Raw genomic sequence first — 23,466 nt, 5'->3', positions numbered from 1 at the left:
TCATCTCCCTGTACCTAACAGCCTGTGTTTTATTCTTAGGTGTCCCAAATCCCATTAAGAGTTCACAAAACGGAATAGCAGGTTCTGCAGTGTGTTGAGCTGTTTCTTGCTTCGCAGTCCCGGTTGAATTGTTCTGTTCAAAGGAGACAAAAAGGGCAGTTTGAGACCTGCCTTTAAAGAGCGGCCCATGCCTCATGCTTGCTCAGTTGGTTACAAAAGGTAACTCCGTAATCAAACTTAGCTCGATTTTCTTAGTAAAGATCCGTGACGCATTTCTGACTGGAACTTGTTTTGTGTGCTGCAAGCAACACAACCTCCCACTCCAGGAAAGAAAAGTGTTGTTACTGGGAGGTGACAGCCCATGAATTCCCGGGGAGCGAGCGGAGAGGAGTGAGTGTATGATGTCCTTGGAGAACGAGTTTCTCTGCAACCGCTGCTACATGAGAGATCGCAGGTGCGATATGTCTTGCTAAAGCAGCACGACGGAAACACGGAGTGAAGGGCAAAGCGTTTTTATTTCCTCGCCTTTTCCCCCAGACCCGCGATCCCTCCCACCTCTCGGTCCGGAGCAGGTGCCGCCGCCCCACAGACACCCCGACGGCGGCACTGCAGCGGGGCATGGGAGAGGGCTACGCTCAGCCCCTCCTCGGAGAGGACGGATCCGGCCGTCGAGTCTCTCGGCGGGCTCTTCTCAAGGGAGGAAAGGGTGCAGGGCAGCGGCGATGGTCCCGCTTCCGAGGGGGCAGCGGTATCGCAGCGAGGTACAGCCGCCCGGCGGGGCGGGCGAAGTGCTGCGGGACCCCGCCTGCTGCCCGCGGACCGGGATTTCCTCCTTCAAGGGCCCGTGGGGGTACACACGGGCACCCTCAGGGGATGAGAGAGCCCACCTCTCCCCGAGGCGCCCACGCCCCGCTTCCCCCCTCTCTTCCCCGCCCGCCCCGTCTCACGCCCTGGCTCCCGCCCCCGGCGGCAGCTCTCCCCGATGGAAGCGGCCGGGAAGGATGCAGGCGGCAGCTCCGAGGTAATTATTAATGGCCGTGCCCACCGGGGCGGGAGTGGGGGGGGAGCGAGGTGAGATAAAATGGGGCGGCGGGGAGCTGGGAGGCGGGAGCCGCCGTCGCGGAGCCCCGCCGGGAGCATGGCCCTCGCCGCACCGCTGCTGCTGCTGCTGCTGCTGGGGCGGCCGGGGCTGGGGGCGCCGGGGCAAGGCGCGGGCACCTGGTCCCGCTTCGCCCGGCTGCCCTACCCGCAGGACCAGCTCTTCCTCCACGACACCTTCCCCGACGGCTTCCTCTGGGGCGCGGGCAGCGCCGCCTACCAGACGGAGGGCGGCTGGCGCCAGGGCGGCAAGGGCGCGTCCGTCTGGGACACCTTCGCGCACCGCCCGGCCACGCCGCCGGGGGCCGCTCCGCCGGGGCCCGTGGGCGGCGACGTGGCCAGCGACAGCTACAACAACCTGTTCCGCGACGTCGAGGGGCTGCGGCGCCTGGGGGTCTCGCACTACCGCTTCTCGCTGTCCTGGGCCCGGCTGCTGCCCAACGGGACGGCGCCGCCCAACCCCGCCGGGCTGGCGCACTACGCACGGCTGCTGGCCCGCCTGCGGGAGGTGGGCGTCGAGCCCGTCGTCACCCTCTACCACTGGGACCTGCCGCAGGCCCTGCAGGACACCTTCGGCGGCTGGGCCAGCCCCGTCCTGCCCCAGCTCTTCCGCGACTACGCCGAGCTGTGCTTCCGGCACTTCGGCGGGCAGGTGCGCTACTGGCTGACCATGGACAACCCGTACGTGGTGGCCTGGCACGGCTACGGCACGGGGCGGCTGCCGCCCGGCGTGCGGGGAGGGCCGCGCCTGGGCTACCTGGCTGCCCACCACCTGCTCCAGGTAAATGGCCCTCCTTGGCCGTGCCGACCCGCCCCGTCGGCAGACCCTGCCCTGCTCGGACACTGCCTGAGAAAACCAACCTGTGTGCCCTGCAGAGAGCAGGCAGCAGATCTATGGGCAAAGGAGGCAAATCTCGAGGTGTGAGGCAGGAGCTTTGCAACTGAGTTGGTGGAGAGGTGGAGAGTTGAAGAACTCTGTGTTTTGCAGAAATGTCCCGTTCTGCCTACCGCAGTTCATTTACCATTCTGGTGGGTGAGGGTCTGCAGTCCCAGGACTGTGCCAGTCCAGTGATGCCTTTCAAAGGTTTAACTGCTTAATACAGCTGTAAAGGAAATTTGTGTATTCGATAAAAAAGCCTTACTGAGTTAATGGAGATGCTAGAGGTGGCCAAAATGTTGTAGAGAGACATTTCCTTGAGAAAGTATGAGATTTTTTTAGTGTGAGCACTTTTTGGGAAAAGAGACCCTTAGTTCCCCAGTTAGTCTTGTAAGTGGCACAAGTAGTTTGCTATAATTCATTTTTATTCAGTGTATCTGTATGGTGTAATTGTAATATTTGCTGGGAGCAACCCTTGTGAATTTCAACTTTCAGAGAGAATTAAGAAGTGCATACAAATCCTTCCAATGACAGGAGAAAGGATTCAGCCTAACTGGAATGGGGTTGTCATTTAGGCATGATCTATAATATATATTCACAAATTCTACTGATGTCCATCTGCTCAGGATACACTTAGAAGCAGGATTCATATGCTAATAATATATTACCTTAGACATGTGCATGAAGAAAACATCCAATGTACACCTTATTCAACTTTTTTCAACTTTCCTGTATTACTTTGTTCTTCTTTAGTTTTTACAAATAAGTCAAAGGGAGAATATAGATGGGGTGAATGTGGGTAAAATTTCAGGTTAAATTCCTTGTCCTGGAAACTTTAAGCTCTTCATTTAGTTACCATGGTGTGTACTTGGCTGTGTTTCATGCTTGAATATATCCTGCTTCACCATAGTATCAGAGTCCCTCATAATCTCAAGCATGTGCTTGTTCTCATGAAAACTCTATGTAGGAAGATACTTTTCTGTTTAACAGATGAGAAACTGAGGCATAGTCTTGCCCACACCATGTAAAAAGTATAATTAAACCAGGGAGGTCTACCAATACTTGGTTTAGTGACAGAACCTTAGTATTTATTTTTGTCCCAATGACTGTCAGTCAAGATTTTCACGTTAGGGGACATTTCTTTTTAAGCACAGTGTAAGGCAGCAAGATAACTGGTTTTTTTCCACATTTTATGAACGAGGAACTGAGACACAGATGCAAGCAATTAAGACCCAAAGTGTCCACTGGTTGGTAGTGCCCTTTCCCTGGCATGTGATATTTGAAGTACATTGGTCAGTTATATTATGATACCCAAATCTCAGATCACCTACAGAGAAAATCAGAGGCATGCAGTAAGTGCAGAGGAGCTCACATCCCTGACTTCTCAAGATACGAGTCTTAGTAGAGGTAGAGCTAGAGCTAGAGCTAGAGCTAGAGCTAGCTCTTCAGCACAGAGAAGTGAACAGCTTTAGCACCGAGATCCTGCTTTTCCTTTTTACATCTCTGTAGCATATTGATATTAGACCTTTCAACTTTTACGAGCAGTGAAGTAGGAGGAAGCTGCATAGTGTGGCTTTTTCACAGCCTGATATCAGTAGAGAAAGTGTGTGCAATTATGTAAGGAAAAATTAGGTTCTGCCATATACAGTAAAGAGTGAATTACATTTCATGCACAAATTAAATTGTCTTACAGGGTTCTTGAGTGATTGACTTTGCAACTTGGAAGTTGTTCTTAAATGTGTGTCAGTGGGTTGTATAATTTTGTAGCAGAGTTTGGTCATTTTTTTGGGAGCATGCACAACCTTGGTTTGTATCAGAAGTGTGCACAGCACTACTGCTTTATCACATAAGCTGCAGGAGGTGTGCAGCACTGGAAAGTGTTGCTGGGAAATACAGTCCTCATTGACTCACTAGAAAAGATGTGGCTGAATCCTCTCACACAAAGAAAACCCCCTTTCAAGTTGTCTAACCTTTTGCTGCTTATGTGTTAAGGTTTGGTCCTTGGTTTCTTCTTAATCCTTTTCCTTCTTTGTCATTCTTGTATTTTATTTGTTTTCAGGGAAATTGAGCTTGCAGAACATGTTTTGGGTTTTTTTTAGGTTAGAATTCATTGTCATAATTGTTTGGTTTTTAGCAGATGAGCAGACTAGCTCTTAATATGCATGGTTTCTGATTTTTCCCCCCCTTATTTACAATATGCAGTTTTAAGTGTCTTCTCTCTGCATTGATTCAAAGCAAAGACTCACATAAGTGGAAAGCTAAAGCTAGTGAAAGTTGATTCATCCTAATTTATTTTATTGGATGCTAATTATGTTAAAAGGCAAAATAATTTCCTTCAAGTTCTTTAAAATTAATCAGATATAGATGTGGATTTTGGGCTTTGTTTTTCTGAGCAACTTATTTATTATCTGAAGAAATAATCAAATAAGAGTTTGATTCAATTTAGGTCGTTCAATTCAGAGCTGGTGAAAACAGGGCCATGAAGTTTAAGTAATGATGTTTGAATTCAGCTTGAATTGATTTCATCATATTGTACTGAATTTTTAAATTACCTCTCATTTTTCTGAACTTCCTTAAGTGAGTCGTAACAGATGCTAAATTGACAGAGACACTTTTCTATAGACAGGACCAAATAAAAATAGTGTAAAAAACTTGTAAGAAAAATGTTTTTATTAATGCATCATTGGCATGCTCTTGAGGGATGTTGATCAGTATTCAGTGAAAATTTCACTCTTCTATAGTATTTCCACTGACACTTGTCGCTTTTGATATGCCTAAGCCCTTCAAATGTGGTAAGAAATGGAGTAAACTGTTCATGTTTATTCACAAAATAAATGGAATGGATCAAGTATATTTCATAAAAGTTGGCAATCTCTCAAGTCAACAGCCAGAAAATGTAATGCCAGCAATCTGTCATGTATATGATGCATCTCTTTCTCCAGATAGGAGTTGAGAGAGGTCAGTGTATTATGTTCTGGTTTTTGCAAATGCATTTTTTCATTAATGGTTCACAGTATGTTGTCTGACTTGAACATACTTGGATTTACTCAATATAAACAGCATTTGCAGAAACAGAAGAACACGTTGTTTCCCTGAAGAAGTGAGTGGAACCGCTGCCTGGAAACCAGTCACATAGCAACAGACTGATTTCTATTCCAAAACTCTTTCCAAAACAGAAGGTAAGTACTCTTTTGTTGACCTTCAGTGCTAAACCTAATAAACCTTCAGTGATTTCAGCATAGAAGAGTGGTCTTTTCTTGGTGCATATTGTTTCTTTCAAAATTCAGACAGCTCTCAAACTTTGACTCAGTGCAAATGGAATGATTTGGGATTTTTCTGAAAGTAACACAACTCAGCATAGTTGTGAAGGCATACCCAATTTTTAGGAAAAAGTAGGAATACTTCTATGTAATAGGATTTTTTTCCTATTCTTGCTTTCTTAAGGCGTAATTCAAAGAACAAAGAAGAAATTGATTCTTACCTGCGTTTGCCTATCAGTTGGGTGTTATATATTTACACTAGTGATTATTCTACTCATTAATCATTTGAATCAGGTTCCTTTCAAATATCAGATTTGACAAAGAAGTGCAGTCAAACTGTAGTGCAAGTACAGGTCTAATGCTGCAGTTTCATGTGCCAGAAGCTACTGAAAGTTACACTGTGTTCAAAAATCGTATTAAAAGCTATAGCAAGCTGGTTTCAAGCTGTGATCATTAAAAGAAAACAAAATGCATTTGTTTCATTTCAAAATGTGATAAGCAGAGGAGTTTTGGTTTCAAGAATGCTCGTCTGCTTAAAATTAGCTCCAAAGATGGAATACACAACTTTCCCTTTGCCGTTCCTACCTGATTCCATACATGTTTGCAAATAGATTGTTGTTTTCAAATATTCCACTGTAACAAAAAAAGCAGTTTGTTACTTTTACAGAGTACCTTGATTTTGACTCATAAAAATACCCAGGACTGCATGGAGAATAAAGTGTTACCATGGAAGAGTAAGAGTGGAACTCCCTCACGTGTAGAGGTTCCATAACTCGAAAATGTTTTTAAGATTATAGGAAATCTTAGAGAAACTCAACAAGCAGGACCTGGAAAGACCACACTGAAGTGGGATGGAAGCAGAATTTGTGTGTTTTCTGGTAGAAGAAAAGCATGTCAAACCTGTAGGTATGTTAAGTCCCACCTCAACTTTTTTGCTGTTCAGTATGAGGGTGAGGATTTCTTAGGAGTCTGTTCACTGTGAGCATTTTAGTGCTTGGTAGTTGTGGCTGTATAGCTGTGAATCTTGGTAAATTCTATTGGCGGTCCCAAATCTGTATTTTCTTGTCTCATTTTAAGTGCCACCTGCCTGATTTTTTATTGTAGCTGTTGCTGGAGGTACCTAGGTGATCTTTCTGGTTCCTGTCCAAGGTAGTCTAGTGTGCTTCCTTTTTAAATAGCAGTTTTTCATGTTGGGCTCTGCTCAGTGCTGGAAAGATAATGACTACTGCTTAACAGCAGCTTGATACAGATAGGGGCATTTAGATTGGCAACATAGAATTCCTGTCTGATAAAATCTCACTGTGTACATGAGTGTAAAGCTCCTTGATACTGTTTCATTTTGCATTAATAAAGCCTCATAAAATTTGAGATATTCTTTGTTGTCCCCTTCAACCTCTTTCCTCAAGCAGAAGAGATCCTGTATTTGTTGTAGCTTTGGGGAATCCAAAATGAAGCGTGTGGTAGAACTCATGTTACTGTGTATTCCTTTGTATTACAAACTTCCATTTTCCATTTCACGGTTGTTTCTATGGACGGTTCCCAGTACTTAAAGGCAGCTGATGGACATAATTCCTACCAGTACTTGGGACCTGGAAAATAAAGCTAGTGAAATATTAATTGCAGTTCAAGATAGTTCACCATTTTTTAGTGCCTGCCTTTCCCTTTTTCCCTTTTATCTGAAAGCTAGGAGCTCTTAGATGTTTTCCCATGATAGGTCAAGTAGAAACCTCTGTGCTGAAACCATCAATAGGTTGGAACTACAGAGACTGTCCTTGCTTTTGAAAGTGTTGTCTTCTGTGAGGGAGAAATGCTCCATCATGTAGGAGGTCATTTCACTCATCATGTACCCATCTTCTAGAAGGTCAAATTCTGATTTCTCTTGCTTTGGTTGAAATTTGGCTTACTTTTGGTTTGTTCTTCACATTTATTAACTCTTCCCAAACAGCCATCTCCTTTCCAGTATACTCTGAGGAACAAAATATCCCCCCCCCCCCATCTTTAATTATTTCTTCAACTAGTTAGGAGCAGTGTATATGTCAATACAGCTGGTGGCAATGTTGGCATGCAGTGACCATGAGGCAGTGGATAAAGAGCAGGCAAGATACGGCCATTTAGAGGTGTTTTGTTTTAATTATTTTGGTTACTGTGATGCAAATCCTTCTTACTTTGGGAGAAACAGGAAAGAACAGATGTGTATGTGGACACATCTGTAGTTTGGTCAGCTCCAGTTGAAGAGTCTTGTGGCTTTCAGTTAGTGATTGGCAGAGTTTAAAGGCAGTTTGCTGATCCTTTGAACTGTATGTGATTTGTGTGTTTGGTTGTTGCTGATGAGCAGATAAACTGCTGAACTTAATCTGAAGGTGCAAGGCTAATGCAGGCAAAGTTTTAAAAAAGCCAAGAAGCCAGCAGTCAAATGAGTCTGATTGTACAGACTTGTAGGTAAAGAAATGTGCACAGGAGAATTTCTTCTATTTTTTTTTCCAAGATGGTAAAAATAAAGAAGAGGAATTTACAAAGACATGCTTCTGAAGATCTAGAGGGGATGACCTCCATGTACAAGGATGAGGGCAATTTGAACAGGGCTTTGAGCAGGCTGGCCTAGTGTGAAGTGTCCCTCCAGCTCATGGCAACGGGGTTGGAACTAAATGACTTTTAAGGTCCCTTCCAATCCAATACATGTGATTCTGTGACAGGTTGTAGCAATTTTGGGACATGTGTCACCAGTTTTAAATATTAAATAAAATATGCTTGCATATTTGCCTGCCAAAGCATATAGAAAAATATCACAGGTAAAAATGTGAATGTTGATTTTAGATTAAATCAGAAGAATGGAACAGAAGAATGGAACAGAAGAACATGGTTGTAGACAACATCTCAGGATCTTTAGGAAATTACTGAAATGAAGATTGGCCAGATCTCTGAAGGAGAAGGTGACTCATTGAACATGACTGTGAAACTCATTGAACTCATTGAACATGAAAGAAGAGACTGGCTTCTGGAGAACATCTGAATTGCTTCACGTGAGAGAAAACCTTTCAGCAGAAGGAGGTGAGTTGTCAAGAAGGAAGAATAACTAAATACAGAAGGAGAAAGTGATACTGGCCATTGCAAGGGACTGGAGCCTTCTGTAAAATGGGATGAGTAGAAGATGAGCCATACCAAGGAAGGGAAGGAATTAGAGTCACACTGATGCTCTCTGTAAATACTCCTGAACATAAATATCAGTGACAGGAAGGAAATTCAGAGTTATAAGACCAAATGCATATACACACAAAAGGATATCAATGCAGTTAGATGGACTCTTAGAAGACATGGATAGCTTTGGAAGAAAGCTGTGGGAATGGCCTTTGTTAATGGTAGGAAAAAAACCTTCTAAGCTAGAGCAGTTTGGGAAGATAGACTTGATGCATTTGGTGGCAGTGGCAGTGGCAGTACCAGTGAACACGAAATCTTCCTCTTTGCTTGCAAATTCATAACAGAATGATATAAGGCATGGTCCAAATCTGAGAAAATCATTCAATGAAAGAAACAAAATACAGCCAGTATTACCAGTAAACAGTTTGCGTAGTCTATCAGTGGTGGCAACTTCTGTAGTTGTAGCTTCAGCTCTAATCTGAGAGAACAAAACATTCATGAGGATCCTGGCCTGTTAAGTTTGTGGTGTGACTCCATGGAAATTTGTCAGGGAGGGTCCCTTGAGATGTATGCTAGAGTAAGCAAAAACGTTTTAAGAATATCTGGATTTGGCCACATTGAAGCCCAGTTGTGTTACTTCATCTTTCTATGTGTAGTTTTAGAAGAGATAACATTCTGTATTATGAGGAAGTGCAAAAGTTTAAAGCTTAGTTTTGTTTTGATTCTGAAAAAAAACCAAACCAACCCATATTCTAAATTCTCCCAGTTATGGAAATCTTTGCAGATGCTGTTTACAACAGTTGGTATGGGAACCAAGAGACTGGGACCACAGGTGGTTCCAGTGCCACCACACAGCTGGATCTCTGTGATATCTGCATGATGGAAAGCACAGGGACTTTTGCACATCTCAGGATCTGGCCAGCCTGGGGGCTTGAAAGGCTGGGGAGTGCTGCAAGACACCCTGCAACATGTTCTTCAGCAGTGGGGGGAGCTGACAGGGAGCCATGCACATTGCCAGGGGCCTGTCCCTTCACTCTGCACATCGTCATTTTGTTATGTCCACATTAGGTCTCATTCTGACAGCTGAGGTTTGATTTTTGTTTTTAGGCACACACCTAAAGACAGCTGAATGGTTCAAAGTTAGCTGGGAGAGACCATACTATGGAAATGCCTTGCAATTTTGTGAGTCCAAAAGTCAACCCAGGAATCCTTTTGTAGGTTAATCAGTTTAATGCTCTTACTAAGGGCTAGAGAGTGTTGGTACCACTGGGATTATATTTTACAAGATACTTGCTTTACAGTTGGGCAGACAGTAGCATCTGTTTTGATTCTGCTCCTAGAAAAGACTTCAAGTGGTGGGGTGGGGAAAGGGGACAGACTTGTAGCTGCTGGTCACACCTTCTGGTAAGAGTTCACAGTGATTTTCCAATGCATTTTCTCAGTCAGCTTTTTTCTTGTTCTCTTGAATATGTAGTAGCTCCACTGGATCAGTTGTTTTTTGGAGCTGAGGGCAAAGTTTACTCATTTTGTTTGTTTAACTTCCAGCATTTTAAGTAATGAAATAATTTTTTGCTGCAGGCATGGAACTGTTGAACACAATTATTGATTAATTATTCTAATGATGGTTCCTTAAGTTTATATGGAAATGGTAGAATTATGCAGCATTGGTAGAATTATACAGTCTTTTCTTTTGAGAAAGTAGGTTGGGAAAATACTGCATTGTCAGCTCAGTGATGTTTTTCTTTAAATTTATTCTGTAAGTAATAACATATTGTGTAAAAATCAATTGAACAATTTTGACCTTATGTTTGAAAAGAAAATGCAGCTGACACCTGGCTGTACAGTGATGACACACTCTTTGTAATACACCTATTTAATTCCTCATTTCTTTTCCTGTCCTAATGCAGTGTTAACTTGGATACAAATGATGCTTGCAGAGAGAATGATCACCACAACAAAAAGTCCATCACCAGTTATGTATGCCCTCAGGAGGCAAAATGCAGGCCAGAAAGTAACAAAACATGATGTCATAGGAAGGAGGAATATTGGGAAAACAGATAATGCGTGAGGATCTGGTGAGATGTGGGGTGACTGGCCAAAGTGGGAATGCAGGAGCTGGATTTATGAGGCAATACTGCATTTTCATGTGTATATTTAACATTAAAAATTAAACTCAGTGTGAAATGAAGTGGCTTGGAGTCCTCAAGGATGAGTTGTTCCCTGTTTCATTTTTTTTATAAATGTTTTATGAATTATTTTGAGGAAGCTGACTGGTGATTTAAGGAAATCACAGACCAGGCTTCAGAAAGATGGGGCCTAATTTAAAGTCTGTCTTGGCTTATGGTGTCCACTTGCTGTCCCCACATTGCCACCAGCACTGGGAGTGGGAGACACCATGAGTAGCCTGATGAAGAAAGGAGAGATAATACATTAGGTCTGGGTTTCTCAAAGGAGTTTAAGGACAAAAAGTGAAAATTGATTTTCCGCTTAGCTTTTTGGGGAACCCTGTCACTTTGAAGTAGTTAAGTAAATTAGCAAATGGAACAGATGTATTCCTCTTGAGGAAAATGTGCATTCCCATATTGAAGCAGCGTCTCTGCGTATGAAATGTAAGACCTCTGAAATACACTGAAGGAGCTCTTGAACTCAGTTTATCATCCTTCTTCCCTTGCCAGCTAGGAACATAACTTTTGTTTTAAGAGAAGAGAATATTGGGGTATGTCACACAGGGCAGGGAACAGAGCTGTGGGAATACAATTCAGCTGCAGTTTTGCATCTTAATTATATGCGTGGTGGGGAAAAAAATATCCCTTTTTCTTCCTACCCCCTGTCATATCAGCTAGCTCTTTCTAATCTTCCTAATACCTCCCAAATTCACAAAGTAATGTAATTAGAGCTAGTCAGAAAGGTCTAAAACCTTTGAAAATGGAATTTGCTGATTCATTGAAATTAAAATATTTGAGAGACTTAAGTTTTACAGAAAAAGTTGAGAACTAGGGGAAATAAATACCAATAATTTTATTTTGCTGTGGAAATTCTTGGTTTTACATTTTAATGGGATACTGAAAATTTTCATTTTGATATAATGAGTCAGTCAGTCTTTTCACACTCTGCCTTCTGTATTCTTTCATTGGATGAGTGCCCACTGTTTCAAATTGGGTCAGTTTACCCTTGTGAAATTGCTGTTTAACCTGCTGCAATATGACTGACTTATTGAAGCTGCAGATTGATGCTTTTTATTCTTTGATGAAAGAAATAAAACGGAGCTGTCAGGACAGAATTGTTGCACTGTAGAGGTTACTTGGTGTCTCATATTTGTAGCTGGGCTGCTTGTGCCACTTTTGTGTGAAACTGTAATTATTCACTTACTTATCCAGCTTCTCTTTCCTATTTCTGGTAAAAAGAAAAGCTGTACCTGAAGGAGGCAATTCCTTAAAAGGGGGTAAAATGCCAATAAAAGCAGCTTCAAATTGGCACAGTCATTCTGGTTCTGAGTATTAGAACCAGCAAATTGTAGCACATGGAAGTTCAGAAACAACCATTTTCCATAGCTCAGCTTAGGGTAATGAAATAGACACCACTTCAAAATTGGTTGGTGGTGAAATGGTTATAGCAAGAGCATTGTAACAATAAGCCATGAAGGGCGAGAACCCTAAACCACTCCAGTCGGATCTCACTTTTCCCAAGCTGGGCTCTTCTGGAGAATAATGTTTCCTGCATTACTGGTAATTTGGAGTAGATTTGTAGAAACCAGTATGGGTGAGCATTGGTCTGGATTAGATACTGATGCTGGCATGTGGGAGCTGGTTTTGTGGACTCTTGACTGGTGGTCAGGAAAGAATTTAAATTGTCAAGGAATAGTGATGTTTCTTGTTAGGCCTCTTCTCTGTGCCAGGGCCAAGCTCCCAGAATCATTAAGGCACTTTACCTAAATAATTTGCCTTCTGTTGCAAGGGTTTAAGATTGTGACGATATCTTTGCTTTTCCTGGTTTATTCTTGTGGCTCACTATGATATCTGGAGCATTTGGCATTTTTTTCTTGCGTTTAACATCTTAGAATTGGCATTTTGGCTCAGAATGACACAAATGTAGAATAAAAGAATCATAGGATAAGGTTTGTGTTGGAAAGAACTGTAATGATCATCTAGTTCCAACCTCCCTGCCATGATGTGGCACCCCACCCTCAAGGGGGATGGAACATCCAAGATTCATAGATGCTTGTGGTCAAAAAGGAATGACAAAAATCAGAGGGTCCACAGCTTATCTTCTAGGCTTCTAAGCATGGGAAGGGACACCTTTTGCTAGATCAGGTTGCTCAGAGCTCTGCCTAGCTTGACCTTGATAAAAAGAATGGGATATCCACAGCTTCTCTGGGCAACCCAGTGCCTCACCACCTTTGAATTTCTTCTGAATATCTGATCTAAACCTGCACTCTTTCAGATTAAAGCCATTCCCCCATGTCTAATCACTACATGCCCTTGTGAAAAGTCCCTCTCCAGCTTTCCTGTAGGCACCCTTTAAGCACTGGAAGGTGCTATAAATGGGGTCTTCGCTTCTCCAGGAGGGGGGATATAATAGATGCTATTGTGTAGTGTTTGGGGCTAGAAGCTTGCTACAATATTGCAACCAACTAAGCATGGTGATGCCTGTATCTCTTTTCCACTTTTTGCTGTGGGACCATTCACTTTGAGTGAATGCTCCTTGGGAATATGTTTTTAGGAACGAAGTGAGTGTGGGAGACTGAACCTACAAAGAGAGCAAGGAATAAGAAGAGGTCAAATATACATCGGAGTAGCGTGTTTCAGTTTTCTTTGAGATGTGGAAAGTGGGAAAGGACCTGAAGGGTCTGCAAAGACTTGGGCACTAGCATTTTGTAGACCCAAGATCACACAGAAATGGCTGAGTGAGCTATTTAAGTTCTAGGGGCAAAAAATTATACTGGGAGGTATACAGAAACAAGGGAGTTAATTGGTATGTGAAATACATACAATAATTTACCAAAATAAACTGTTAACTGTTGGGGGGGAGTCTTGCTGTGACACAAACACTGACATTGGACATAAAATAGAAACAGTAGCAATGACAAGCTGCCAGGCAGACTTGGTTTTTCTGTTACATAATAAAGCAATTCCAGATTTTTGAGTGAACAGTGCAAGCAGTTGAAGATTTTTTTCTGAGGCACTTTATTCTGGAACTGCTTCTATGATAATGAGATGGGTTGGACACCCGTTGTAGTGTGATTCTTACTTTCTATTATTATTCTCCTACAAGTATAAGAAAACAGTACATTCTCAGTCCCCACATTATGTTACTGGTAAGATTAATTATCAACCCCATCCCTGAATAATTCGCTGTTGTTTTGTGCAGTAACTATGCATAGGTTTGGGAAGCACCAGTCCAGATCATCAGTTTTGTGTCTCAAAATCTTCAAAGACTAGAAGACACACAGGCACTGGGTGTCATTCTGGAGTGTCGCAAATGAAACCACTGCAGTTCTGCACTGGTGGAATGACACTGCTGATGTAAATGCTGAAAAAAATGTACATTATTGAAACTGTAGCATAACATGGTAGCTCAGATACAGCTAAATACCTGTTCTAAATGAAGAGAATGTGTTTTGTTTTGTTGACTGTGAAATGGATTGTTTGACTGAAGAGTAGTCTGGGAGAATGCAATTAGTTTTTTTATCAGCTTGTCTCCAGAATGAGGACACAGGATAACATGCAAGGGACACCAGTCTGCCTAACCATGGCTGGATATGGCCCATACAGAACAATCTGTTTTGGTGTCAGTTGGCCACCAGCTGTTGAGCTGGTGCTAACAGGAGAGCTGGGTGGAGATCAGAGCATGCAGAGTCTCCACACTTACCTTCGTGTATCCTGTACAGCATGGAAATAATTCATGGACACAGCTGGGACAGTCTTCAACCTTCAAAGATTATCAATAGCAAATGGTACTTACCCAATGGCTGAAAAAGCAATGTTAAAGTACCCAGAGCTGGCATCCACCCCTAGGTACAGCTGTCAATGGCAAGACATTTTGCTACTTTGAGTGAGGATGTAGTATGGAAAATTACTCCCATCCCACAGTTTAGAAATGTCACCATTGTGCTGGTCTTCCAGGCAGTGTTTGCATCAGCTCTGAGACACAGTTTGGCATCTGCTTGGCCTTGCAATGGCTGGCTTTCCAATAACCATTATAAAATGTTGTTCAGCATAAAGATACTTCTAAAGGGGTTTGGCAGCATTCCCAGTGAACCCAGAGGGAAGAGCAGCTAGGACTTGTTCTCCAGCTCTGAGGCTGCTGTCCACTGGGCTGACCAGGGGTGGAGCTGTGTGTACTTTGGCTCTGCATCACTAGAGAGTAAAGACACGGACTAGGCTGTCCTTGGCTGCCTGCAGTCCTTAGACATAAGGCTATGTGATGTGAAGTGGTGGGTCAGCAGCTCCAGAGTCATACAGTGGCACTGTGTGAGGGCTGGGTGGAGAGGGAGGAGTGCAGTGCATGGGCTTTGCACTCCTTGCAGGCTGTGGAAATAAGTGCAGAGGACAGCCATCACATTCAAGCTAATTTTAGGATTTGTTCACCAGAGAAACCTACATTTAAGCTTACCATTGTAGGTTCCTTTTCCAGGTAATGGAGAGCAGGGAGCATGGTATCTCTCATTCTGTGACCAAAATAGACAATAATTTCCCATTTCTGTCTGTGGGGTATAGATGAACTTGTGGTGACAAACTCAAGCCCAGACCTTTTGTAGACAAACTTTTACCGTTAGTCCAATGAGAGTGTGCAGAGATTCAACAGATGACAGAGGAGAGGAGTACTGAGGAGTTAGTTTAGAAATTGGCTTGAGATGCTTTGTGTTCCTGTAACTTCTCAGAGGGTGAGCTCTGACATATGGTCTGGATCAAATGCAAATTTTGCCTGTCTCTCCCCTGTTTCAGGCATGTGGGATTTTCTGCAAGTCTCTGGGAAAGACCTGTATCACATGCTCTCTCCTGGTTTTCCTGGGCAGGGTGCTAAGTCTTCTGACACAGGAAAGCAGCTGATGTTCCTCCCTGCAAGGGTGGTCAGTGGCACCTGCTTGGTCCTGTAAAGCTTGGAGCAGGCAAGTAGCTGTGATATCTCATGTAAGATCTCATGGACATTGAGTAGCCCCATCCTGTGGCTCTTCATTCCTTTTTGCCAGTCAGCTGCTGCCAACCCACAGTGGCTGCTGGAGTATGCTGAAGGCATTTCATGCTTTTCTTCAAAAATGTAGAGACTAGTCCTTGTAAAATATAGTTTAAACATTAAAGAAAAAAAGGTTAGAAAATTTAAGATAACACAGTCTTTTTCCCACTAATTTGAGCTGACACAAAAATGCGAACCATATACTAATTGTCACAGTCTCCCTCTGTTTGGAAACAAAAGATGTCTCTTTCCTTTATAGGCCCCATTATTTTCTCCAAGGAAGTTATTGAACCCCATTTCAATTTAAGTAATGGAATAGGTATTTACTAGCTGTGATAAGCAGAAAATTTGAAAATGTGCATTCAGTCTTAAAAAGAAAAAAACCTCATTATTTTAAGACAAAAGACAGATATTATCCAGTCACTTAAGAAAAAGTAGCATAAGGAAAGACATACAGCCATCAGGTAGTGGGGAAAAAGAGTTTAAAAAATGGTACTTTCAAAATGCTTTTTGTCAGATCTATCAAGAAAGGTGATCATGTTGAGCACTGGCATCCATAGACAGGAAGGGTTAATGAGGGTGAGGGTTAGATAAATGTTGATAACTTCAGGTGCAATGGACACAAAACACTGTGAATTGACAGTATCTAAGTCAAGCCAGGCCCATTTGATGACTTTGTGAGATAACTGATTGTCTAGAAAAAACCAAATACAATTAATGTAATCAATCTGTATTTTGAGCAAGACCCTCAAAATGGTGGCACATGGAGAATTACTGCTTCAGTGGAGGAGAATTTTCAGCAGTAGCTGGGAAATTGCTAAAGCAAATGCCATAGTAAATTGCACTGAAAGTAGAAGCATCAGTCTCAAGGGCAGTTCACAGCTGAACTTTTGAATGTATTTTAACTCCCATGCCTTGGCTCAGGCTTGGATTGCACTACTAAGAGCATGAGCTAAACTTGAGGAAACAGTGCCAGTGCAAAGGATAATCAAAATAATAAACAGATGGGACAGAACGACTAAAAATTTTTTTCTGTAAAATGAGAACTTGCTGATCACAGCATGACTATCAGATGTGAATATAATCCAGCTGTGACAAAGACACATTTGTTTCTAGTCTGTATCAGGTGATTTTTCCAGCTGAAATGAGGAATTACCTTACTAGAACATGGCTTACTTACCTGAGCAAGAGCACTGGGAGAGGATATACTTGTTGTCTGTAAATAGATCAGTGGTAAAAACAAGTGAAGGAAAATAACTTAGTGCAGGAAAAGTTTTGATGCAAGAACAAAATTATTTGGACTGAACATGAATAAATCTAACCCAAAAGTGAGGGGAAAAAGAGGGCCATTTGTGAAGTGTGGCTCTGCAGTCATCTTCCAGAGAGAGCAGTATGAACAAAATATTTAGCCTATGTTAAAGTGAATCTGGATCAGGTTATGAATAGGATTGTGTCATGTATTTGCCCATAGAAGCACTGTATTGAATCTGATACCCTTGAGGCTCTTCCTAATTTCATAATCCAGTTTTCCTAATCCCTGTCAGATGGTAGACACAGGATCATAAATATGGTAATGACTTTTCTTTCAGTAAAATAATTTTTGTATTTCTGTGAAAGTTCTCTTCAAGTCAGAATTTTTCTAACATGGTAATATCACTCATCACTGTCTCCTCAATACTGTATCATTTAACAAAGCATTTGCAATGCTTTACTCAGAATGTTTAATTCTTTTATGTGACATTCATTATTGGGTCCACAATGAAAATACCATCTTGTAGGAATTTAGGAAGATTGACAATTAGCAGGACGAACTCCTGGTCTACAGTAGATCAGACTTGTGAAAGGCCACTCCTTTCATTCCTGCTTTTCTCCTACAGCACAGAATTGCTGTTGTTCTCATACAGTTTGATCTTAAAACTGGGATTTCTCCCAGAATATGTTTGATTTAAATAATTGAAAGTATTACTCTATTTTGATATAGTATATTTACATACTACTTTTCTGTTTATGTAATACACTGGCAGAATTTCCAAAGACATGGTTCTAGAGAAATAAAGGCCAACCCCAGACAAATTGCTTGTAAAGTGTACCTGAAGTGCTAAGTTAATTGATGAGTTAAGGTTTTAATGTGTCCTTATATTTTTGTATCTATATGTAAAATGGCCATGGCAGGGGGAAAAGTGTTTAGTCATATCTGGAATCAGTAGGAAAGAAAAAGGGTGGATTTTCAGGCATTTCATTTTTTATATTCATAGCCCAGTGATGATTCTCATTCATGTATACAAGTGTCTTGTCATCACTGGCTTTTTACTTTGTTTTAGAGCAATTTGTCCTTTAATATTGCACTTTGATATAGTAGACAAAAGATAAAATTTGTTGGTTTTACCTTGTGCCAGTTCCTCTGAGTATTTTTTTTTTAACTCCGCGTCTGTGTTAGCCAAAGGGAAAATAATATTTTATAGGTTTCTTACGTAAAGAAAGCCCAACATCAAAGAGAGACAACTGCTTTGTCTCCAAAAGACAATGTGAATAGTTCACTGTCAAAGAGCAGTGAAACATGTTAAGTTGCACTTTAAAACAAATCACATGCTAGGCCTCCAGGAGTACTCATTGTGCTGCCAGAGTAAAGTCTAAACTTGACTGTACTAAGTATGTTTAAAATTTTCAAGTTAATACAATATTTATGAATACTTAGGTCTGTTAATGTGATATTAATTCTGGTTAGAAAGGATCTAGTACTGTGGTGGTGAGAGCACAGAGGTTGAAACAAGGATTGCTGAAAGAAGAGTAGCTAATTAGCATTTTCAACTGTATGTATTAACCAACACACACCCTTTTCCGTGTGTCTTAGACCAAACAATCACCCTAAAAACACACCTCCTTTTCTGTTGCTGTTTTCTATTTTTTAAAAATTTTATTTCTCTAAGAACTGGATAAAAGCAGCTTTAGGTGTTTTACTCTGATTTTTTTTCTTCATTGCAGAGGCTGAGATTGAAGTACATTGATGCAGTAACCCCCGTATCGTATATTGCTTAATATAAAAATATGGGGTATACTTAGAAAAAGGAAACAACTGTAGCTGATGCTTTTGAATCAGTTTTTAACTTTCAGCTTCTTATCAACAACATTTAAACATTTATACACCATTATGCCAACCACATAAGTTAGATTTTTTGTATACAACTAGATGAAGCAGCTTAATGTCCACAGGTAATCAACAATATGAAAATTTTGTTTATAAAGTAAGAATTATATATTTAATTTTAAATACTTTTTGTTTGTTGCAGTTATCTGTGCTATGAGAGTCCAGCTTTTATTACAAATGGTGGGTTTTATTCTGTTTGCCAGCTACAAGAGTAACGCAGGAAAACTTTTATGTGTTCACTTCTGAGTTAACACTCATCTCTGCAGTAAAGCAATTTTATATCTACCATTAAACATGCATTTAGAAACAGACATAAAGGGACTTCATACCTCAAAAGTGTATTTTCATGGTTTCAGCATGCTTTGGATGAGGTTCTAAATGTATTGCCCAAATCAAAGGAGGTATAAATTGAGTTCTGTTTAATCTGTGACTGCAGTATAGTCAAAAGCTTGTAGAAAAAACTGGATGAAAAACATAAATCGTCCTTGCCCCTGAAGAAATGCAAAGATTCAAAGTGTTTTTCCAGTCCAAAACTGGACATCCCATTTTGTCCTCCATCTCTTGACTCATGTTGTTACTCTTTAAAAATGTGGGACTCCAAGAGTTTCACTTTCCCCAATGAATCATTTTCCCCCCATCTTTCCCTGCAGTGGATTTACTTTTTTTGTCTTCTGAGTTTTGATTTGAACAGCTGCTCTTTATCTTCTTAGTGGTTGCTGAGGAGTGTATTGATTCCTCAAAATAAATACGTCTGACTTACGTCTGACTAAAGTCTGCCTCCTCCAGTGACTGTATCCCCACTGAGGAGATGTGACTTTGCTGTGTAACCAGCTTGAATTCCTCCTACAGTTTCCCAGATCTTCCTCTCATAGCCTAGCTTAGTGGAAGCTATAATGTTAAGGAAGAATTACGGTTAGTAATAATCATTATAATAATTAAAACTTGCCAGTTAGCCCTGTGGTTCACTGTGCTGATGCGAAGATGGACAGACAGCTGAGGCATCCAGACTGCTAGTGATGAGTCATTCAGTTCTGCTTGACTTGTCCATCTGCAGGGTCCTGTGATTCACCTTGTCAGCCTTTCAGGGGTTGATGCTGGTGTAAAACTTCTGGAGTGAAAAAGTCTTACTTAGATCCACTTGGTTTGCCTGAATATTTTCAGAAATTTGATTCATTCTTATATATTTGTTTGAGAGTATATGTCCTTCTTACAGTCAGAACTTCATGCAATCACAAGGCTACCTCTTAAGAAGCGACTAGGGCTAAAGAAATGCCACACATAATAAGTGTGTGCCATTTGAGAAGCATAGAGTATCCTGTCTTGCCTCCAGTTGCCAGTCCAAAAGACACAGATTTTCCAGAGGTCATGTGTTGTGCAGATGCCTCGATAGTCCAGAACATCCCAAATGGTACTGGATGACTCTGTTTAAGCAACTGAATCTTAGGTCACACATGGATATTAACCCTTCTGATGGCTCATGCTCTGTGTCAGGATTGGGAGCTGCTTTCTGCTTCATAGGGGTGGGATTCAGTTGCTCGAGGGCAGACCCCTGCTGCCATTTGTATTGTGGAATTCCCATAACATTTTCACTGGCTCACAGGTTTGACAAAGACCTGCAGGTGATGAATAGTCTTTTGTAGCAGCAGGTCCTAGTTAGGCAGGTTCTCTCTTGGATCTGAGTTGACACAAAAGCTACTCCAAGATTGAAATCACATGCTTCAGTCAGTTCTATTACATGTGCCCAAGCCAGAACATTTCAGGCAGGTTACACACAATGGCATAAGCCTGTAGTGGTTGGTTTATACTGAGTATGCAGGGAAAAACAGCTGGATCTGACTTAAACAGTTGCAGACTGACTAGGAAAAGAAGGAATAATTGCATATTCATGTCTAGTCAAATTGTAATCTAAACAGTTGTCTGAAAATTGATACTTTCAATTTATATTGCTTATCCTGATGAGCTGCTTTTTGCATTTTTCTAGAGGTCTGAATAGGACATTCCATCTTATTCCATAGCCTGTTGTTATTAGTGCACAGTTCTAGTCTCAGAATGGTTAAATTTAGTGGCCAAGATTACAGCAGAGTAAATTCAGGTTATCATGTAAGTGCCTGAACTATATTTGGGCATGAACAATCCAAATGTTTGGTTTAAAAAGAATTTTGCAGCAATTGCCTCAAGCAAAGTCTCCTTCATTCTGATTTTCATTTGCCTATATTATAGCATAGAGCTCTGTTCCAGTAATTTTGTTTTGACCTATCTTGACGGTGCTCAGCTCTGGGCATGCACAAATGCCAAAGTCTTGGTAGATGCTATTGTCTGTCTGACAGCCTGATTTTTTTGCATTCATTAATGCTGCTGACCTCTTGGCTGCTGTTAGTTTTGTTAGATCCTCATTCATTTGGGACTGCTGTGGTTTGTGATCTGCAGCAGCTTCTAATATATTGGTTCCATATATGATGACTAAATTTAAAATTCCTATGACAACTGTGTTGAACCAAATGCCTCCATATTACTCATGGGTACCCTCCACTGGTGGAGACTCTTCCAGTTCCTTTATTGTTAATGTCCAGTGGCTATTTTTTTCTCACGGAGGATCTCACAATAGCAAAAGCTATCCACCATCACATTTATCTGGAAATACCTTCTGAAGCCCTTCGGTGTACCTGGGATCTGCAGTACTGTTTTGTTGTGAGATTGATAAAGGATCTTTCACTTTGTATTTGCAGCCATGGAACTGATATCTTTGGGTGCTGAAAAGGGAGAAGATCTAGTTTACCTTCTAGAAACATTTATAGTAGTACATGTTAAATAATTCTGTAGCAGTTGCTTAATGTCTTCTCCCAGAGGGAGACATTTCTCTTGTTCTAGCCTTTTTGAAGTGACTTTTCTTGTGAACAAATTGGATGGCATCCCCATGATATGCTCTGGAGACCACCTATTCTTGTAGTTCACTCTTTTGCTGAGCCCACACTGTTCATACTGTTAAAAATGCCAGGCTTGGTAATTGCACCTTTCACCCACTCTGTAATTTCTGAGTCACCATGTTAAGTCTCCCAGGAGCACCATGTGCTCCTTTTTGTGCAGTGAACTGACTGACCTCCTTTGGTTTTGCAATAACATAACCGCTACTGCTTCTGGAGGGGGTAACAAAGGGCAAAAGAAGTGGCCATGCTGGAACATCATCCCCAGCCTTTTTGAATGCTTATGAGGTCAGGTTTTGTCCTGATCTCCACTTCCATTCCTGCCCCTTCTTTAAAACCATGGTTAAAGGCTTCATCTTATCTGCAAACACAGATATAGAATTCTGGGGAAGAATAAAACTCACAAGAGATCTCACCTTATGTGAACTTGTAGAGCAAGGAGCTTTTTATTAATTTTTCTCATTCATCTTTCTAAGGTGATTAATCTATTCCTAAATATTTTTTTCTTTCATGTACCACTTGACCTGTTCATCAGTTCACTTAGAAGTGTGCTCCCAAAGTTATGGCTTATATTTGTACAATTCACTCTTTCAGCGGTGTTTGAATCTCCCTGTAGGTTAATGGATCATCTGTTCATGAAATTACATGGATTTGCACAGTCTCTGATAATTTTTTCCATGTTTGGTTGATATGAATATTGCATAAAGCTGAAAGCTGCACAGTGAAATCCTGGGGCAGTAGATGACTGTAAAATAGTATTGCTTCCCTGCAAATGTAGGGGGAAATTCCTCCCAGCCTCGCCCTGATAACAAAATTACAAAGACAGCATATGCTAAATCTGGTCTGCTAGACTCTGGCATTTTTGCTACAACAGGTGTGGTTTATGGTATAACAGAATGAATTGCTCAAAATCCAGCCATTACTCAATAAATCCTGCTGTCTGCTTTTATTATAGGCCAGATTGGAGCATCAGAAATGTGTCATCCTCATGCAATTATTTGTTACTCCAGTAAGCTTTTTTCTGTGGTTTGGGGATATTTTTACTGCTTCCATGCTTGATGGACTGCACCCAAACATTTTGCCATGAATACTCCTGCAGTCTTAATTTCTTTTGAGACTCTGACTGGGGCAGAGCCTCTACCCACTCATCTCTAGCTGAACTTCTGGAGCTTTTAGGGCAGCACATTCAGGTACCTCAGGAATAATTTCTGACTGCCAGCCTTTCCCAGCTGTGCAAACATGGATTTTCCAAATCCAGTATCATTTGGTATTCTTGTAATAATGGCATGACCGGGATTTGTTTCTGTCAGTCTTCTGGGAACCTTAAGTTGCACTCAAAATGTTCCAGAACCTCTCCAGGATCAGTTGGGTCAATTTATTTTTAATCTACTGGTGTGCCCAGGGTAAGATTCAGGGTTAATTATTAACACCAGAGCATCAGAGCATCTGAGCATCTATTCTGGGTGCTTTAAATGCAGGGATGGTGGTAATGAGTAACCTGGGTTCTGTAGATTTTCTTCAACATCTTTCCAAGATGGAATTTTGGTTTAGCTAGTTTGATTAGGTCCAGCAAACTGAAATCTTTTTTTCACTTCCTTATTTGTTGGGTACACATATTGATGATGGACTTTAGTCTTGTTTGTGTTTACCTCTGTCTCTTGCTAAGAAAAATTTTCTTTCGAACACACTATCTTATTTGTTTAGCTTCTGCTAACCACTCAGGCTTTTCAAAGCAATTTTCTTCATCTGCTTCCATTAAACCATGAGAAATACATTATTCCTCGCTGTGAAACACCTGGCTTAGCTAACATGGAGAGATACATTGAGGGACTGGATATGAGCAGATGAATATTTGGC

At 41.4% G+C, this 23,466-nt stretch overlaps 1 protein-coding gene across 3 annotated transcripts in view; it reads left to right on the top strand.

Moving 5' to 3' along the window:
• Window positions 1-1,081: 1,081 nt before the first annotated feature.
• The window catches only part of KL (klotho), a 51,828-nt gene continuing 29,443 nt past the window's right edge, over window positions 1,082-23,466 (top strand). The window contains exon 1 of one of the 3 annotated variants that reach the window (XM_085061664.1): window positions 1,082-1,879. In XM_085061664.1, the coding sequence (XP_084917790.1) occupies window positions 1,082-1,879 (798 nt within the window). The remainder of the gene's footprint in view (window positions 1,880-23,466) is intronic. The other 2 variants (XM_085061680.1, XM_085061672.1) reach the window with 2 other exon arrangements.

The sequence above is a fragment of the Lichenostomus cassidix genome, chromosome 1 (genome assembly GCF_008360975.1).
Source record: "Lichenostomus cassidix isolate B80296 chromosome 1, HeHo_3.0, whole genome shotgun sequence".
Taxonomy (NCBI): domain Eukaryota; kingdom Metazoa; phylum Chordata; class Aves; order Passeriformes; family Meliphagidae; genus Lichenostomus; species Lichenostomus cassidix.
This window is presented reverse-complemented; position numbering and strand designations above follow the sequence as displayed.